At 48.6% G+C, this 18,411-nt stretch overlaps 1 protein-coding gene across 3 annotated transcripts in view; it reads left to right on the plus strand.

Annotated features, from left to right (window-relative positions):
* AXL (AXL receptor tyrosine kinase) overlaps positions 1-17,708 on the plus strand; it is a 31,013-nt gene extending 13,305 nt beyond the window's left edge. Inside the window, exons 9-20 of one of the 3 annotated variants that reach the window (XM_057711829.1) lie at positions 103-253; positions 456-482; positions 2,584-2,716; positions 3,012-3,103; positions 6,476-6,571; positions 6,740-6,817; positions 8,976-9,068; positions 9,463-9,584; positions 10,200-10,309; positions 13,138-13,297; positions 13,821-13,957; positions 15,882-17,708. In XM_057711829.1, coding sequence (XP_057567812.1) covers positions 103-253; positions 456-482; positions 2,584-2,716; positions 3,012-3,103; positions 6,476-6,571; positions 6,740-6,817; positions 8,976-9,068; positions 9,463-9,584; positions 10,200-10,309; positions 13,138-13,297; positions 13,821-13,957; positions 15,882-16,233 — 1,551 coding nt within the window. In that variant the 3' untranslated portion in view covers positions 16,234-17,708. The remainder of the gene's footprint in view (positions 1-102; positions 254-455; positions 483-2,583; positions 2,717-3,011; positions 3,104-6,475; positions 6,572-6,739; positions 6,818-8,975; positions 9,069-9,462; positions 9,585-10,199; positions 10,310-13,137; positions 13,298-13,820; positions 13,958-15,881) is intronic. The other 2 variants (XM_057711830.1, XM_057711831.1) reach the window with 2 other exon arrangements.
* The last annotated feature ends 703 nt before the right edge of the window (positions 17,709-18,411 follow it).

Consider the following 18,411-nt stretch of genomic DNA (forward strand, 5'->3'; position numbering starts at 1 on the left):
TGAGGAGAGGGCTTTGAGAAAGATGGGGAGCTGAGGCTGAGGGTGAAGGCTCAAGCATCAGGGGCTGGAGCTCTACTCTGATGCCGTCTCTGGACATCCTAGGTGCTAATGGACATAGGGCTAAAGCAAGAGGTGACCCTGGAGCTGCGGGGGGACGGGTCTGTGCCCAACCTGACGGTGTGCGTAGCAGCCTACACCGCCGCTGGGGATGGACCCTGGAGCCTCCCTGTGCCCCTGGAGCCCTGGCGTCCAGGTAACTCCAAAGCTGTGCTCAGCCCCCTTCAGCCTACCCACAGGAACCTAGTCTCTCCCAGATGCCCGTGACTTGCTCCAGCGTTACCCCAGTCTGGGCTCTGTTCTGTACGGAACCTTACTGAGAGCCTCACTCCCTCACCCATGTCTTACCAGTCTTGCCCCCTCTGAGAATGTCCTTCCTCTGTCCTTTCTCCTCACAGGACAAGGACAGCCAATCCACCAGCTGGGTAAGGGCTTTCATACCCCCTCTTCTCCTCCCTTTCCCTCAATGCCCAATGAAGACCCCATCACCACACATACTCTTTGCACTTCTTTTTCATGTTGCTCAAACTCATCACTCTAATCCTCTACTTCTTGGGTTTGTGTGGTCCTTGATGAAGGTACCTAGAATGATCCAGTGCATTGTAGGTACTCAGTGAATGGTAGATGGATGGATGGATGGATGGATGGATGGATGGATGGATGGTTGGATGGATGGAATGGTGGATGAATGGATGTGTAGATGGATGAATGAATGAATGAATGAATGAATGAGTGGGTGGTGGATGGATGGATGGTTGGATGGATGGATAGATGGGTGGAGTGGTGGATGAATGGGTGTGTAGATGGATGAATGAATGAATGAGTGGCTGGTGGATGGATGGATAGATGGGTGGATGAATGAATTAGTAGGTGGGTGGATGGATGGATGGATAAATGGACAGACAGATGAGCTATCTCCCTCATATCCATCCTTCTCAAATATTTCTCCGACAATTCTCAAACATTCCTCCTATACCCATTGTACCCTCCTAGCCCTATTACAGCCCACCTCTTGTAATTCAACCCACTATCCTTAAATATTCCCTACATGCCTTCCTGCATTTCTTTGCATACCTTTTCCACACTAATCCCACCCTCCTTTCACATTCATCCCATTATAACCCTTCATTCCTCTCATGTGCCTCCCAAATCCAATGCGCACCCACACTTCTCATTCACACACTGTGCATACTTTTTACACACTCACCCTACATCTCACATTGCAAGCACTGAAAAACTTTCTGCAACTCTCCCTGTACACTCACTCGACACTTCTTATGCATTATTCCCTCACCCCAAGCCAATCCTAACATGCCCGCTTTCTGCACACACCCACACCAAACTCCTGGTACACTCAGCACATACCCATCCTCCATTCCTTACACACTCACTCTCACTGTTTTGCACACCCTTTCCATTCATCCCATGCTTCTTATCTTCCCTTCTCACGTCCTTTGCATGCTCATTTTACACTCCTCTCACACCGAGTTACATCCTTACAAATCACTGCTCCTGCTTGCACCTAAAACTCCTTGAATACTCCTTGAATCTTCGCATACGCCAGATTCCTCCAACACCCGTCTGACACTCTGTACATACTCCTTTGCACGCCATGCCCCTTTACACATTTATTTCGCTCTCACTTTATGAAAACCTTTCCACAGTCATCGCACACTTCTCGAAAATATTCCTTGGCCATTGATCCCCGGAGCCTCAAACTCCTTGCATATTCATTGCACGTGCCTTGTGCACCCACCCGTCCCACACCGCACACACTCTCTCCCTACTCATCTGTGTTCCACGCCCAAGTCCCCCCTCCTTGTACAGTCATCACACATGTTACACACCACTATACCACTTGAGATTTACGCACAACCATCCCATGCTGATCCAGCCCTGCTTGCATCCTCACAGCCCACCCTGCACAATCTCTCACTCCCATCCCACACTCCTTCCATGCTCATCACACACTCCCCCAGCGTCCATCCCACTCCTTTTTCTTTTAATATTTATTTATTTTTAAATTATTTATTTATTAATTTTGGCTGTGCCGTATCTTAGTTGTGGCATGTGGGATCTTTAGTTGTGGCATCCAGGCTTTTTAGTTGGCGTATGCGGACTCTCTTAGTTGCGGCATGTGGGCTTCTTAGTTATGGCATGTGGGCTTCTTAGTTATGGCATGCAGACTCAGTTGTGGCATGCATGTGGGATCTAGTTCCCCAACAAGGGATTGAACCTGGGCCCCCTGCACTGGAAGTGTGGAGTCTTACGCACTGGACCACCAGGGAAGTCCCTGTCCATCCCACTCTTAACTCACCACGCTCATCCTACGAGTTTCACGCTCCTCCTATCATATCCATTGCATGCCCTGCCCAGGCCAGCCCAGTCTCCCTAGATAGCAGAATGTACCTATCACATGCTCATCAAATATATCCACATCTGCCTCCCTTCAACATCACCCCCTTGGGGCCCAGGGACCTAGAACTGAGATCTCAACCATGACCTATCCCACGTACCCCCTGACAGTGAGTGAACCCCCAGTCCCTGCCTTCTCATGGCCCTGGTGGTATGTACTGCTGGGAGCAGTGGTGGCCGCTGCCTGTGTCCTCATCCTCGCTCTGTTCCTTGTCCACCGGCGGAAGAAGGAGACCCGTTATGGGTGAGTTGGAACCATGTGGGTCGGGAGGACAACGTGGACTGGGATGGAGAGGCTGGAGGTGGGGAGACCATGAAGAGGCTGGTGTGGGAGGAGAGGTTACCAAGAATCAGAATGAGGGCAAGGCTCTGGGGAGTGAATGGAAGGCAGAAGGGAGCCGTCCAGACATGTTCAGCAAACACTGGAGGAGAGGGCCGACAGGTCTGGGGGTGGGGATGGTGCTTGCTTTTACTGCTGGTGGAAGGAGGGGGTGCCACATCCTTCTGCCCTGCCCTCACCTCCTTTCTATTCTCCCCAGGGAGGTGTTTGAACCAACCGTGGAGAGGGGCGAGCTGGTGGTCAGGTACCGTGTTCGCAAGTCCTACAGTCGTCGGACCACTGAAGCCACCTGTAAGTGCACCCCCATGCCTCCCTGCCTGGGTTTGGGATAAGAAATATAGAGCTTTGGGCCTGCTGGGCTTCTGTAGATGCATGAACCAAAAGTTTCTGAAGGCCTTGGAATACTAGGATGTTAGAACCACAGACCCTAAGGACAGCAGAATTGTAGAACCACACACAATCTTAGAATAACCAGATCTTAGACACGGTAAATCTTAGAAAGACCAAACTTGGAGCCACAGGAGGTTAGAAAAACATAATAATGATGACAGTGAAGAGGATGCTGATGATAAGATGATTACAATGCTGATGATAACAGCCAACTGAGTGCTTCCACTGTGACAGGTGCTGTTCTAAGTGCTCCACACACGTCACTTACTTTAATCCTCATGACAACCCAATGAGGTAGGTATGTTATCCCCCCGCCCCACTTCAAAGATGAGGAGGCTGTGGCATAGAGAGGTTAAATAACTTACTGGAGGCCGCACAGCTTGTAAGCTGGAGAGTTGAGATTCAAACCCAGGCGGTCTCACTCTCATGTCCATCCTCTTAACTGCCTCCTGCAATTAGAGGATGTGAGAGATGTAGAAGAGACCTTGGCCTAAAAAATTATAATCCAGGGCTATAGACCCTTAGGATCTTTTTTTTTTTTAATTGGTTGCGTTGGGTCTTTGTTGCTGCACGCAGGCTTTCTCTAGTTGCGGCGAGCTGGCTTCTCATTGCGGTGGCTTCTCTTGTTGCACAGCATGGGCTCTAGGCACATGGGCTTCAGTAGTTGCAGCACACTGGCTCAGTAGTTGTGGCACAGGGGTTTAGTCGCTCCATGGCATGTAGGGATCTTCCCAGAGTAGGGACTGAACCCATGTCCCATGCATTGGTAGGCAGATTCTTAACCACTTAGTTACTAGGGAAGTCCAACTCTTAGGGTCTTAAAAATCATAGGCTCTTAGAACTATAAAGGCTCAGTTAGAGGATTGTACTGTTACGAAGGGCCCCAGCTAAGGAGGGACTTCAGAGGCCACACAGGCAAATCTCTTCATCTCTCCAGTTCGGGAGACAGATCCAGAAAGAAAAGGGACAGAGTTAGGTCTCTTTCTAGCACACAGTTAGAAGACTGTCAGGGCCCCAGGGAGATACCGGAAGGGGCTGGGAAAGACATTTATTGAAAAGGAGAAGGAAGAGGAAGTGAGGAGGTCACAGCAATCTAATGGAATAACATGCAGCAGCCGTTCTCAAAGTGTGACCCGAGTCCCCGGGGGTCCCCGAGACCTTTGCAGGGGGTCCACGAGGTCAAAACTATTTTCATAATAACAGCGAAACGTCATTTGCCCTTTCACACTCTTACGCTCTCGCGAGCACTCCGTGGAGTTTTCCAGCGGCTTCCTAATATGCGATGATGTCATCATTCTGTTGATTGATGGAACACATCCGTGTGTATCCTTGTGTTTTGAAAATCTATCCATGGGACTTCCCTGGCGGTCCAGTGGTTAAGAGTCTGCTCTTCCACTGCAGAGGGCCAGGTTCAAGACCTGGTCAGGATCCCACAAGATCCCACAAGCTGTGCTGTGCAGCCAAAAAAAAAGAAAAAAAAATCTGTCTGTTTTCATTTTGAACACAGTAAATGTTGGTGTATAGATAACCCACAGAAAAGAAAGCTCTTTTCAGGCCTCAGTAATTTTAAGAATGTAAAGGGGTCCTGAGGCCAATAAGTTGGAGAACGATTGCTACACAGCAGTGAAAGTGAATAAATCCAGCTACACACAACGACTACATTACAACGATCTCATAGACATTGTGTTGAGTGAAAGAAGCCAGACACAAAAGAGAACATACCATGTGATTCCATGTTTATAACATCCCAAAACAGAAAAGACTAATCTGGGGTAAGAAAAGTTGGGAAAGTAGCCAGTCCTGGGAGGGCAGGTCATGGTCTAGTCTTGACCTGGGTGCTAGTTACATTGTTGTGTTTGGCTTGTGAAAATCCATTGCACTGCTCACTTATGATTTTTGTAGATTATACTTCAGTAAAAAGTTAAGAAATATTTTTAACAACTGGTATGGCAGGATGCTAACCCATCAGGGTGCCCACTGCTGCAAGATGATGTGCCCAGCTCTAACCCCTTAGTTGCTGCTCTGGAGGAAGATTCAGGGGGTCTGGAGGAGAAGCTAGGGTGGAGTGGGGGAGCGCTCAGGGCAGTAGCTAATTTTGAATGAATGCAGAAGTATTTCAGTATTTTAACAAGGGGTATATACATAGGCATACCTCGGAGATATTGTGGGTCTGATTTCAGACCACACCATAAAGCAAATAATGCAATAAAGTGAGTCACAGGCATTTTGGGTTTTCCCAGTGCATATAAAAGCTATGTTTAACTACACTGCAGTCTACTAAGTGTGCAATAGCATGGTATCTTTAAAAACAGTGTACATACCGTCTGTTTGTGGGAATGTAAATTGATACAGCCACTATGGAGAACAGTATGGAGGTTCCCTGAAAAACTAAAAATAGAGTTACCATATGACCCAGCAATCCCACTACTGGGCATATACCCAGAGAACACCATAATGCAAAAAGACACATGCACTCGAGTGTTCATTACAGCACTATTTACAATAGTCAGGACATGGAAGCAACCTAAATGTCCATCAACAGATGAATGGATAAAGAAGATGTGGTACATATATAAAATGGAATATTACTTAGCTGTAAAAAGGAACGAAATTGGGACATTTGTGGAGACATGGATGGACCTAGAGACTGTCATACAGAAGGAAGTGAGTCAGAAAGAGAAAAACAAATATTGTATATTAACACATATATGCGGAATAGAGAAAAATGGTACAAATCAACTGGTTTGCAAGGCAGAAATACAGACACAGACGTAGAGAACAAACATATGGACACAAGTGGGGAAAGCAGGGGTGGGGGGAGAGGTTGGGAGGGAATGAATTGGGAGATTGGGATTGCCATATGTACATTACTAATAAGAAAAAAAATATCAAATTGTAAAAAAAAAAATACATGCCTTAATTTTAAATTGCTTTATTGCTAAAATATGCCAATCACCATCTGAGCCTTCAGGGAATCATAGCAGTAACATCAAAGATCACTGATCACAGATCACAGTAACAAATACAATAATAATGAAAAGTTTTGAAATATTGTGAGAATTACCAAAATGTGACACAGAGACAGGAAATGAGCACATGCTGTTGGAAAAATGTCTCCAATAGACTTGCTGGACACAAGGTTGCCACACAGTATCTGCAAAGTGCAATAAAGCAAAGCGCGATAAAATGAGGCACGTCTGTACCCCTATTGGCAAGTGGCACCTGGATGTCAGCCCTGCTCCATGGCTGTATCCCCCCCAACCCCCCATGCAGTGAACAGCCTGGGCATCAGTGAAGAGCTGAAGGAGAAGCTGCGGGATGTGATGGTGGACCGGCATAAGGTGGCCCTGGGGAAGACCCTGGGAGAGGGTGAGTCCCCCCATCACACACGCGCACCCACACACACACACACACACACACACACACATCTCCCTGAACCATGAAGAAGTCCTTCACCTCCCCATCCCCACCCAACCACAGGAAATGCAGTCCCTATGCACGCCCCTCCGCAAGGTCTCTCTCTCTGGTCCCCTACAGGAGAGTTTGGAGCTGTGATGGAAGGCCAGCTCAACCAGGATGACTCCATCCTCAAGGTGGCTGTGAAGACAATGAAGAGTGAGTCTGTACATGCATGTGCAAACATGGGGGGTCCCCATCCCTTAACCTCGGGCCCCTTCCCTGGGCCCCTAAGGAGGCAGAAGAACAGGAAAGGTAACCACAGAATCTCAGTGTTTCTGGACAGGTACTTCAACAGAAGGAACTTAATACAGGGAGATTACTACAAAGGTGTAGGGAAAACTAAAGGAACAGCTGGGAGCAGTAAGACAACCTGGAGATTAGCAGCAGCAGTGTGTCCCTTTCACCCCCAGGCCTGAAGGGCATAGGAGGAAGTGGTTTTACCAGAGCCCACAGCCAGGCCCCCCGATGGGATTTAAGAATCACAGAGCTAAGGGCTACCTCATGGGAGCTTGAAACACAAAGGAGACACAGCCACCATCAAGGCAATACTGGAAGCAGAAAGAGATAGGGTGAAATGCTCTGATTTCTCCCCTCCTCTTGCACACCTGCCAATCTCCCATCAGCGCTTCCCATTGGCAGAGTCAAACAGGGAACAGCAGGAAAGGGAGCCTGGGAAATGTAGTTTTCAGGGGCCAGCTCCCTGGGATACATAGCAGAGCAGGGCAAGGTCCAGAATGAGGCACACTTGGCTTCATCATTTACTAGCTGTGTGACCTCAGGTAAGTGACTGTCCCTCTCTGAGCCTTCCCTTCCTCATCTGGAAAAAAGGATTATAATGTCCCTACCTCGTAGGGTATTGTGCAGCAAAGCACTTAATGCTGGGAGTGGCACATAGTACCCACAATTAATGTGAAATAAAACCATATTATTTACATCATCAGAGAGGGTAGGAGCCAGTCCAGGCTCACAAAGCGCAGGAAGTCCAGGGCCAAGTCCTTTCCACACAGGGATGAAGCTTAGAGGGTCAGGCTGGAGGTAAGGGAGGAATGATCCTTTCAGAATCACAGTGATGGAGTCATCACTCATGCCTTCATTTATTATTGAGTGCCTCCTGCATACCAGGTGTTGGCAAAAAATATATATATATGCACAATGTGAGAGTTGCGAGTTAAGTTTTATTTGGGGCAAAATGAGGACTGCAGCCTGGGAGACAGCATTTCAGATAGCTCTGAGAAACTGCTCCAAGAGGCGAGGAGAGGACCCAGGATATATAGGAGTTTTGCAACAAAGGACAGGTAGTCTGGAACATCAAAAGATTATTGTTAATTAAAGAAAAGCAGACATCTCAAGTTAAGGAATTTAGCACTTTTCTATATATGGGAAGATGCAAGAGTCTGGGCTCACTGAAATCATACCTTTGATACGCACGTCAGTTATCCGGGACTGGTATCCTGACACATCCTGCGTTTCCCCAGGCCTACTACATGGCAGGTATTCTTTTCAGCCCTGAGTTTCCCTTGGCTCACCAGCTCATATAGGAGGGCTGCAACTGTTGATGACTGTGACATCCTTTGTTTACTGATATGGCAGGAAGTATTCCATTTCTCAGATATTCTCCTCTTGGTCAGGAATTCGACCAACATTTGGAAGACATTTCATGACCAAATTTTGTCCCACGGTGCTGGGAGTCTCATCCCAGATCAGACAAAAATTCCTGTTGATATGCCACTCCAGGCGCTAATTTTCAGATTAGGCCCGGTGCTGCTGTCCTCATTTTGCCCCAAATAATACTTAACTCACAACTCTCACATGGTGCATATACATATTTTTTTAAGTCAACACAAGTTATGTTCCTGACCTGGGTTTGAGTCCCAGCTGTGTGACGTTGGGTAAGTCACTTTGCCTCTATGAGCCAGTGTCCTGAGTTGTAAAACAAGGACAATCGTATGGATCTCAGGGCTGCTGGGAGTGTGCTAGGAAGTAGCCTAGCATGGAGTGCACACATGGACCCCGGAGCCAGACTGCCTGGGCCTGAACACTGCCTAGTCCTCTTGCAAGCTGTGCGTGCCCTTAGGCAGGTTTCTTAACCCTTCTGTGCCTTGGTCTCCCCATCTTTAAAATGGGGAAAGTAATAGAAGGTCCTCAGAGGATTAAATGAGTTAATATAAAGCGCTGAGTACAGCACCTTGTACTTAGTAATCATATTTGATGAAAAAGAAGGTGCTGATGGTGGTGAGGAGGAGGAAGAGGAAGAGGAATGAGAGTCCTCCCTCCCCTCCCCTCTTCCTCATCCGCCTTCCTCTCTCCCCCCCAGTTGCCATCTGCACTAGGTCGGAGCTGGAGGATTTCCTGAGTGAAGCCGTCTGCATGAAGGAATTCGACCACCCCAATGTCATGAGGCTCATTGGTGAGGGAGGGGCAGACTTAGGGGGTCGACAGGCCCCGTGGAGGCCGCACCAAAGGGAAGACCCCTCCCTCAGGCACTGGGAAGATCAAACCTCCAGGCTTCCTCCTCCTCCCTCCCTGAGAGTCAGCAAGCTCCCCCCTTCCTCTCTCCCTCAGCTTGGAATGTGACCTCTGACCTTTTCCAGAAATAGCCGAGGTCCCCAGGAGGGCTGGAGAAACATCCCTGGGAACAGTGCTGGAAATGGCTTCTCTGAAGCTAGGTCCTTGCCACCACCACACCTGCTCCCCAACAGTTTGGAGGCCAGACTTGAGGGGGAGGGAGAGACAGAGCTGGGAGAGGGGCTAGCTTCCCCTTCCGCCCAACTCCAGTGACAGGGCTGCCTGGGGGCACTCAGGCGTCTGTTTCCAGGGTTCTGAACGAGAAGGCTTCCCCGCACCCGTGGTCATCTTACCTTTCATGAAACATGGAGACCTACACAGTTTCCTTCTCTATTCCCGGCTCGGGGACCAGCCAGTGGTGAGGACATTTAATTGCCTGGCCCACCAGTGTTAGCTGAGCACCTACCAGGTACCCAGCGCTGCTCAGACACTGGGAAGGCCAAGGTGACCAAGAGCTTGCTTTCATGGAGCTTTCTGCCAGTGGGGGGACCAGGCAATAAAACAAGTTCACAAATAAATAAGCAAGATACTTTAAGTGCTAGGAAGGAACTAGAGCAGGATGAGTGACAGGGAGGCCAGGCAATTAGTTTGGGTGAACAGGGAAGGTCTCACCGAGGAGGGGACCCTGAAGGAGGAGCCAGCTGGTGGGAGGTGGAGAGACCTGGGAGGAAGCAGTCCCAGCGGAGGGCATAGCGTGTGCAAAGGCTCAGAGGTGGGAACATGCGTGGCTTGTTTAAAGACCAGAAAGGGGGCTCCCTACTGGAGCCCGCGTCAAGGGCAAGAACTGTAGGAGTTCAAGGCAGAGAGGAAGGCAGGGAGGGATGACACAGGGCCCTGCTGGAAAGGGGTGGGGTTTAATTCGCAAAGCCATGGGAAAGCATCGCGGTGCAGAGCTAGGAGGGAGGAAGGGATGGATCTCGGGGACTCTGCTGACCTCTGCTCCCTCCTGCCCTCCCCCCCGCCCCCGCCCCAGTTCCTGCCTACTCAGATGCTGGTGAAGTTCATGGCAGACATTGCCAGTGGCATGGAGTACCTGAGTACCAAGAGATTCATACACCGGGACCTGGCCGCCAGGAACTGCATGTGAGTGTCCAACCTTCCAGGAATCCCCCTCCTTCAGGGACCACCCCCACTCCCCCCTACCCTCCTTCCCAGGATGGAAGAGGGCGCTAGACACACACACATGCCCTTCAGGCAGGTCAGGGCTCAGGAGGGGAACAGAGAGGGAAGCGAGGAGGCTAGGGCTGGCTTTCTGGAGGAGGCAGGCCCTGAACCGAGATCCTGAAGGAATACTGTGACAAGGCAAGACCGTGGGCTCGGGAAGTAGCATGAGGTGAGCAAGAGGGCAGGCATGACCGATGAGGGTGGTGACATTTAAGCCTCATCTCTGTCCCCCTCCATGCTGAGTGTCTTGCCTGGGGCTACCCTTGGGGAGGGGCCCCACTGGATAAAGAGACCACACCCCCTGCCAACGTACAAGCCGTAAATAGGCCAGAACCAGGGCTAAGGTGAGGGCAGGGGCGGGGTGTGTGTGTGTGTGTGTGTGTGTGTGTGTGTGTGTGTGTGTGTGTACCCAGGTGTAGAATATTAGTCTCATTACAATGTTGGACTCAGAAATTAGAGCTGGAGAATCAGAGAATCTTTGGGAATTCCCTGGAGGTCCAGTGCTTAGGACTCTGCACTTTCACTGCTGAGGACCCGGGTTTGATTCCTGGTGAGGAATCTAAGATCCCTCAAGCCACACATCACAGCCAAAAAAAAAAGAAAAGAGCATCAGAGAATCTTCTGTAAGACATGCAAATGTTTACAAATGTCTTTATTCCCACGCCCCCAATTTTTGTTTTGACTGTGCTGCGTGGCTTGTGGGATCTTAGCTTCCAGACGAGGGATTGAACCTGGGCCCTCAGCAGTTAAAGTGCAGAGTCCTAACCACTGGACTGCCAGGGAATTCCACCCCCACCCCCACCCCCCTACAACTTTTTATTTTGAAAGATTCCAAATCTGCAGAAAAGTTAAAAGAATTGTGCAGTGAACACCCATATATCCTCCGTTGAGAGGTTGCCACATTTTCCCTCTCTTCTCTGTCTTTCTCTCTCTCCACCCAACCATTTGAAAGTAAGTTGCCGAGATGGTGACATTCCGCCCCTAAATCTTCAATAGGTATCTCCTAAAATAAGGACTTATGCCTAAACAATCACAATTCTGTTATCACACCTAAGAAGATTAACAATAATTCCGTAACACAATCTACTATCCAATCCATGTTCAAATCCCAGTAATTGTCCTCCAAAATGTCTTTTAGGGCTATTTTTCCCCCGAACCAGAATCTATGCAAAGTTCCCACATTGCATTTGGTTGTTATACCCCTTTGGTCTCTTTTAATCTAGGATACCCTCCCGCCACTACCTGCGTATATTTTTGTGGCATTTTCTTTTGGAAGAGATCAGGCCAGTTGTCTTGTAGGATGTCACATGTATAAGATGTGTCTGTTTCCTTGTAGTGGCATTTGGCTTGTTCTTCTGTTCCCTTTATTTCCTATAAACTGGAAAGTAGGTCTAAAGGCACGAATAGACTCAGTCAAAATGGAAATTCTTTTATTTCTGTAACTTAGGCTAATCCTAGTCAAGCCCCCAATGTAACAGTGGCACCAAGAATCAGAGTGGACAATCAATTGTTATCCACCCGTCACACTTTCTGTTAAGCTGTTAAAATAGTAAAATACTTCCTTACCAGTTGGCAATCAGCCACTACCCCAAGCTTCCCATGTGCTCCACAGCCACCAGCTTAGATGCCCGAGTATCACCCATCTCCATCCCCTGCTGTGATCCTCTGGACCACCCCACCACGGACACAGCAGTTAAAGGTTAACTCCTAGCCTATGAGGAGCCTCCAGGGTCTGTTGTGGTTGGCCATTGCCCAAGTCCATCACCCTGTGTAGAAATCATCAATTATGAAAAAAATAGAATCCCAGGAACTCAGATGGAAGAATCAGGGAATCTTCTACTTATATAAAGCACAAAAACAAGCACAAGTAATCCATGCTGTTAGAAGTGAAGATCTTGATCAACCTAGGAGGAGTAATTATACCCTAGGAAGAAAGGACTGATAATCTTTCTTTCTCTCTCATTTAAAAAAATCGAGGTCTATTCTACATACACTAAAATATGCACATCTTATGCGTGTAGTTCAGTAAAGGTTTACATGTCTATAGACCCATGGAAACAACCACCACTAGGTCAAGATAAAGAACATTTCTAGGCCCTTGGCAGGCTCTCTCTTGCCCTTCCCAGTCACTGCCCCCAAGGGGAAACCACTCTTCTGGTCTTCTGTGCCCATCAACTTCTGTCACCTGTTCTTAAACGGCATGTAAATGGAATTGCAATTTTGAGTCCTTTGTGTCTGGCTTATTTTGCTCAGCATGACGTTTCTGAGATTAGTCCATGTCATTGTACGTATCAGTAGCCCTTTTTCTTTGCTGTGTGGTATTCCATTGCACACATGCCTCACGATGTTCTGTTTCTTAATCTGGGTCCTGGTTACATGGGTGTGTTGATAAAAATTCAGTAAGCTCTTCATGTAAGATTTATGCATGTTTCTGTATATATAGTCTACTTGAAAAAAGCAGTTAAAAAAATCAGAGAATCCAACCCGAGGAGCCTGGGAAGGACCTTAGAATCTGGCAAAAAGCCAGAGTTGGGAAGGCCCATAGGAGCCCTTTTCCTACCCAACTTTTACAGAGGGTATAAGAAGTACCACAGTTCCCTCCCAGTCTGGGGCAAGGGGGAAGACAGATCCCCACCCCCAAGCAGGACAGCCAGGGCAGGAGATGGAGACACGTCTGAGAGTAAGGGCAGGCTTCCTGGTGGAGGGGGGCCGATGCCGTGACCCCATTCCTCTCCCCAATCTGGCAGGCTGAATGAGAACATGTCAGTGTGTGTGGCGGACTTTGGGCTCTCCAAGAAGATCTACAACGGGGACTACTACCGCCAGGGACGCATCGCCAAGATGCCAGTCAAGTGGATCGCCATCGAGAGTCTGGCTGACCGCGTCTACACCAGCAAGAGCGATGTGGTATGTGTGCCCCTGGCAGGAGTGGGAAGCAGGGGCAGGGCGTGGCCTGATTATCTCACACCAGACCTGGGATCATGGGGATGCAAGGGCTTCCCTGCGCAGGGGCCCGTCCACGTGGACCATGTGTGGTGGGCGTCTGAATGGTGGTGTGGACATGCTGGGGGTATGCACAGGTCCGTGTGTACATGGTGACAGGTTGCTACATGGGATGTGTAGACAGTTTAGGTTGGGAGAGGCAGAGGTACGTGTATACATGTGTATAGCCAGGGTGTGGGGGGGGTGACCCGAGTCCACGTGTCCATGGAGTGTATAAATGTGTGCATGGGTGAGCACTTCTATGTGCGCATACAAGTTGCCTCCGTAAGTGTGTACCTGTACCAGAGTGTTTCTGTGAATAGCTGTGTTGCACCACAAAGATAGCTGTGTACACGTAAGTGTGGGTGTAGCCATGAATCTGTGTGTTGGATGAGGGCATCTTTGTGCAGGAGAGACCCTCTTATCGTCTCCCTTCTGCCCCCCACAGTGGTCCTTTGGGGTGACAATGTGGGAGATTGCCACACGAGGCCAAACCCCATATCCAGGAGTGGAGAACAGCGAGATTTACGACTACCTGCGCCAGGGAAACCGCCTGAAGCAGCCTGTGGACTGTCTGGATGGACTGTGAGGACCCTTGGGACCCCCTCCCCCATCTAAGATTTTACCCCAAAACCCTGAGCACCCCACATGGCCCTGACATATCCAGGGACCTCTCAAACCTGCACAGAATCCCTCAGACTGTTCAGGAACCCACCTGCCCCCCTCACCCATGCTCTGCAGAACCACTATTAGCCCATGAGGCACGAATTAGCAAAAGGTGCCCTTTCCTCCTTTACTTTGTGTGCAGAACACAGGCTGGATCAGCTCCCCGACCCTGGCCAGGTATCCGTGGGCAGTGAATAACAACCCGTCCCCGCTCCCAAAGAATTCTAATTCCTCCCAGACTCCTGAGCACACACACACTTCTCCCACATGCTCTTCAACAACCAGAACCCTCTGCAAAACTTTCATAATGAGCTTCTCCAAACTCTCCCGGCTCCTCTGAGATGTTCTCAGAATCCTTTAGGGTGGTGTTTGTCAAGCTTTGCCATCCCATCAAACACACAGAGAAGAGCACTTTGGGGGTAAAGAGAAGATGTTGCTTGGGTCAGGAGGGGACAGCCTGGGGCTTCAGACTCCCCAGGTCCTCCTTGGGTGCTCCAAGAGCTCAGGGGAGTAAGAATAGCTAACACTTGCATAGAATTTACTAGAAGGCACGGTTTTAAGTGCTTTGCGTGCATTAAGTCATTTGGTCCTTACTACAGCCATATGAGGTGGGTTGGCACCAATATTTTTCCCACGTGCAGGTGACGCAGCTGAGGCCCGCATCAAGGGAAAATTATTTGCCAAAGGCTGCATGGCTGGTGTACTCGTTATCTATATTCCCCAAATCCGGTAGCTTAAAACAACAAGCATTTAGTACCTCACGTGGTTTCTGAAGGTCAGGAGTCTGGGAACAGCTTAGCAGGATGATTCTGGATCAGGGTTTCTAATGAGGTTACAGGCAAGATGTCAGCTGGGGCTGCAGCCATCTGAAGGTTGGGACTGGAAGATGGCTTGCAAGGTGTCTCACTCACATGGCTGTGGCAGGAGGCCTCAGTTCCTTGCCACACGGACCCCTCCACAGTGCTGCTTGAGTTTCCTGATGACATGGCAGCTGGCCTCCCCCAGATGAGCATTCCAAGAGGAAGAACAAGGAAGGAACACAGTACCTTTTCAACCTAGTCTTAGAAGCCACACACACCATCACTGTTGTCGAGTCAGAATCCAGTGACTAAATCCAGCCCACACTCAAAGTGAGGGAAGTTAGGCTCCATCTTTTGAAGGGAGGAATGGCAAAGAATTTGTGTACATATTTAATTTAATTTAATTTAATTTAATTATTATTGTATTTATTTTTGGCCATGCCATGCAGCATGTGGGATCTTAGTTCCCCGACCAGGGATGGAACCTGTGCCCCCTGCAGTGGGAGCACAGAGTCTTAACCAATGGACCTCCAGGGAATTCCCTGAGTATGTATTTTATTTTTATTTTATTATTTTTTTAATCTTTTGGCCGTACCACGCAGCATGTGGGATCTTAGTTCCCTAACCAGGAATCGAACCCACGCCCCCTGCATTGGAAGCATGGAGTCTTAACCACTGGACCACCAGGGAAGTCCCTGAGTGCATATTTTAAACCAATACAGCTTGCAAAACTTTGATGCTAGAGTCTATTCTGGAGGGCCACATTGGGAAGCTTTACTCTAGCAAACCCTCACTAGAACATCACCCCATACCCAGAGAGATTTCCCAAGACTTCTTCCAGTTCCTGAGTGTCCCAAGAGCCCCTCTCAGAAACTCTTGAGAATTGCCACATCCCCATGGATGCCCCCCAAACTGCTACAATTCCCTCCACTCCCTTGAAATACCCCCAGTCCGCTGAATGTCCTAAAATGCCCCCCAGAGTCCCAGAATGCTCCCCTTCTGAGCCCCTGCTCGGTCTCTCAGTCCTCATTTTGCTGCCCTAGGTATGCCCTCATGTCCCGGTGCTGGGAGCTAAACCCCCGAGACCGGCCGAGTTTTGCAGAGCTACGGGAAGATCTGGAGAATACGCTGAAGGCCCTGCCCCCTGCCCAGGAGCCAGACGAAATCCTCTATGTCAACATGGATGAAGGTGGGGATCATCCCGAACCACGTGGAGCGGCTGGAGGAGCTGACCCCCCAGCTCAGCCTGACCCTAAGGATTCCTGCAGCTGCCTCACCGCCGCTGAGGTCCATCCTGCCGGACGCTATGTCCTCTGCCCTTCTACAGCCCCTGGCCCCACCCTGCCTGCTGACGGGAGCTCCCCAGCACCCCCAGGGCAGGAGGATGGCGCCTGAGACAACCCTCCACCTGGTACTCCCTCTCAGGACCCAAGCTAGGCACTGCCACTGGGGGACCCCCCCCACTACTTTCCCACTCCAGGCCTTACCCCCAACAATAACGCTCTCTTCCTGCCTGTTCCATTTCTATCCCAGACAGATCCTCTCCCTTTTCCACACTTTAGTGTCCCCACGTGTAAACAGAAGGGATTGAATTGCAATCCCTAAGGGTCCTCCCAGGTCTAACATTCCAAGATTCTAGATTCTAAGGTTTAAAGAGTCTAGGTTCAGAGGTTCTAAGTTCCAAAGATGAGTCTTTGGTTCTAAGGACCTGAAATTCCAAAGTCTCTAATTCTAAAGTGCTAAGGTTCTAGACATAGAAGTTTCAAGGCCTATATTCTAAGGCTCTGAGATTCTATGGCTCTAGATTTTTCTGGTTCTAAGATTCTTGATAAAGCCCTCAAGATTTTAGGTTCTAAAGCTCTAAGATTCTAATTCTAGGATCTAACGCTCTATGATTCTAGATTTTATTTTTCTAGGGTTCTGAATCCTTAGAGTATAAGATTCTACAACTCTAAAAATTCTACAATTCTAGACATGGAGGTTCTAAGGTCTAATGTTCTAAAATTTGATGTTCTGAGCCTCGTAAGAGTATAACTTCTCTGGCTGAAAGACTCTAGATCATAAGGTTTCAAGATTTGATCTTCTCAAGCTTCTAAGGCCTTATGATTCTCGAAACTCTTGTTATGAGATTCTGGATCCTAAAGATCTAAAATGCTAGAATCTGCGATTCAAAAGTTCTTAGAGCCTAAAGATGGAGGTTCTAAAGTCTAATGTTCTAAGATGTGATGATTTAAGACCTAGTCTAAGAACCCAGATTCTCTGTGTCTAAGATTCTGGATCATATGCTTCAAGATTCTAGATTATTAAACTCTAAGATTCTCATGTTGTTCTGCTCTGTGTTCCAAGGCACTCTCGATCCTATTGGTCCAAGATTTTGGATCCTCAGCATCTATAAGACTCTATAGTTGGTGGTGAAAAACCAGGTGCCAAAGTTCTAATAGTTTAAGATTTTGGACACCTTTAAGTTCTATGCTGCATTATGTCTTTCTAGGATTTTACTTACGGGGCAAAGAATTCACAGTTCTATGTCTTAAGAGTCTAGGCACTATAGTTCTAAGATTCACATGTTTTCAGATTCTAAAGGTCTACAGGTTTAGAATTCCAAGATACAATTCCAAGATTCTAACCTTATAGTTTTATCCTGTGTGACCTTTCCCTTCTTAGCCACCTCTGCTTCCTTTTCCCCTCATGTGGGGGGTGCCCCCTCAAGCCTATGCAATGCATTGAGGATGCGTCCTTTCCCTAGAGGACAATCTCCACCTCCTTTGGGGCCATACTGCCCCCCTGAGCCATTCCCTCATGCCCCTTAAACAGAGTGTGGACTCTGGCACCTCCAAGGGGTTCATATCACATAAAACTTTGTAACCATGCTTCTGTCTCCTCTTGTCTCCACTTAGCTGTCATATGGCCCCTTTCCCTGGCAACTCAGTTTCCCCAGTAAAAAAGAAGGATTTGGTGGAGTCTTGGTGTTCTCCCCCTCACTAAAGAGGGAAGAAAAGGACATATACATAGACAAAAAGACAGGCAAACAAAGAAAAGCAGACTCACTGAAACCCCTAGTGAGGAATAGGCACATAGGTAGTCACAGTAATCCTCCTCTCCGAAGTAACAGACTCATGAATGAATGGACATACTCACGGCACACCTGGTCACAAATACAGAGACACAAATTCAGACCCAGAGAAATACAAAATTACACAGGTACGAACATGTTTACAAACATGCACAGGCAGGTGGTCACCAGGAATAGGAAGAAACTTGAATAACTAGAGTAACACAAATACAGATACAAATACTCAGACATACAAAGTAGGTATAGGGCACTCACAGACCCAAACGTTCAGATTCTCAGAGAAACACAGGCACAGAGCACCTCCGATCATCACCGGCCCACAATGGGACTCCTGCCAAGACAAGCCCACTGTGTTTTGCACGCATCGCAGGCACAAGTTCCTGGGTGTGTCCATCAGCAGATGGAGGAACCCTTGGCAGCGCCCGGACGCCCCCCGGTGGTGGCTCCTGAGAACCGAGAACAGTTCAATCCGGGCCACAAACTTTTTTAGAACAAATCAT

Source organism: Hippopotamus amphibius, chromosome 16 (assembly GCF_030028045.1).
Source record: "Hippopotamus amphibius kiboko isolate mHipAmp2 chromosome 16, mHipAmp2.hap2, whole genome shotgun sequence".
In the NCBI taxonomy this organism is placed as follows: domain Eukaryota; kingdom Metazoa; phylum Chordata; class Mammalia; order Artiodactyla; family Hippopotamidae; genus Hippopotamus; species Hippopotamus amphibius.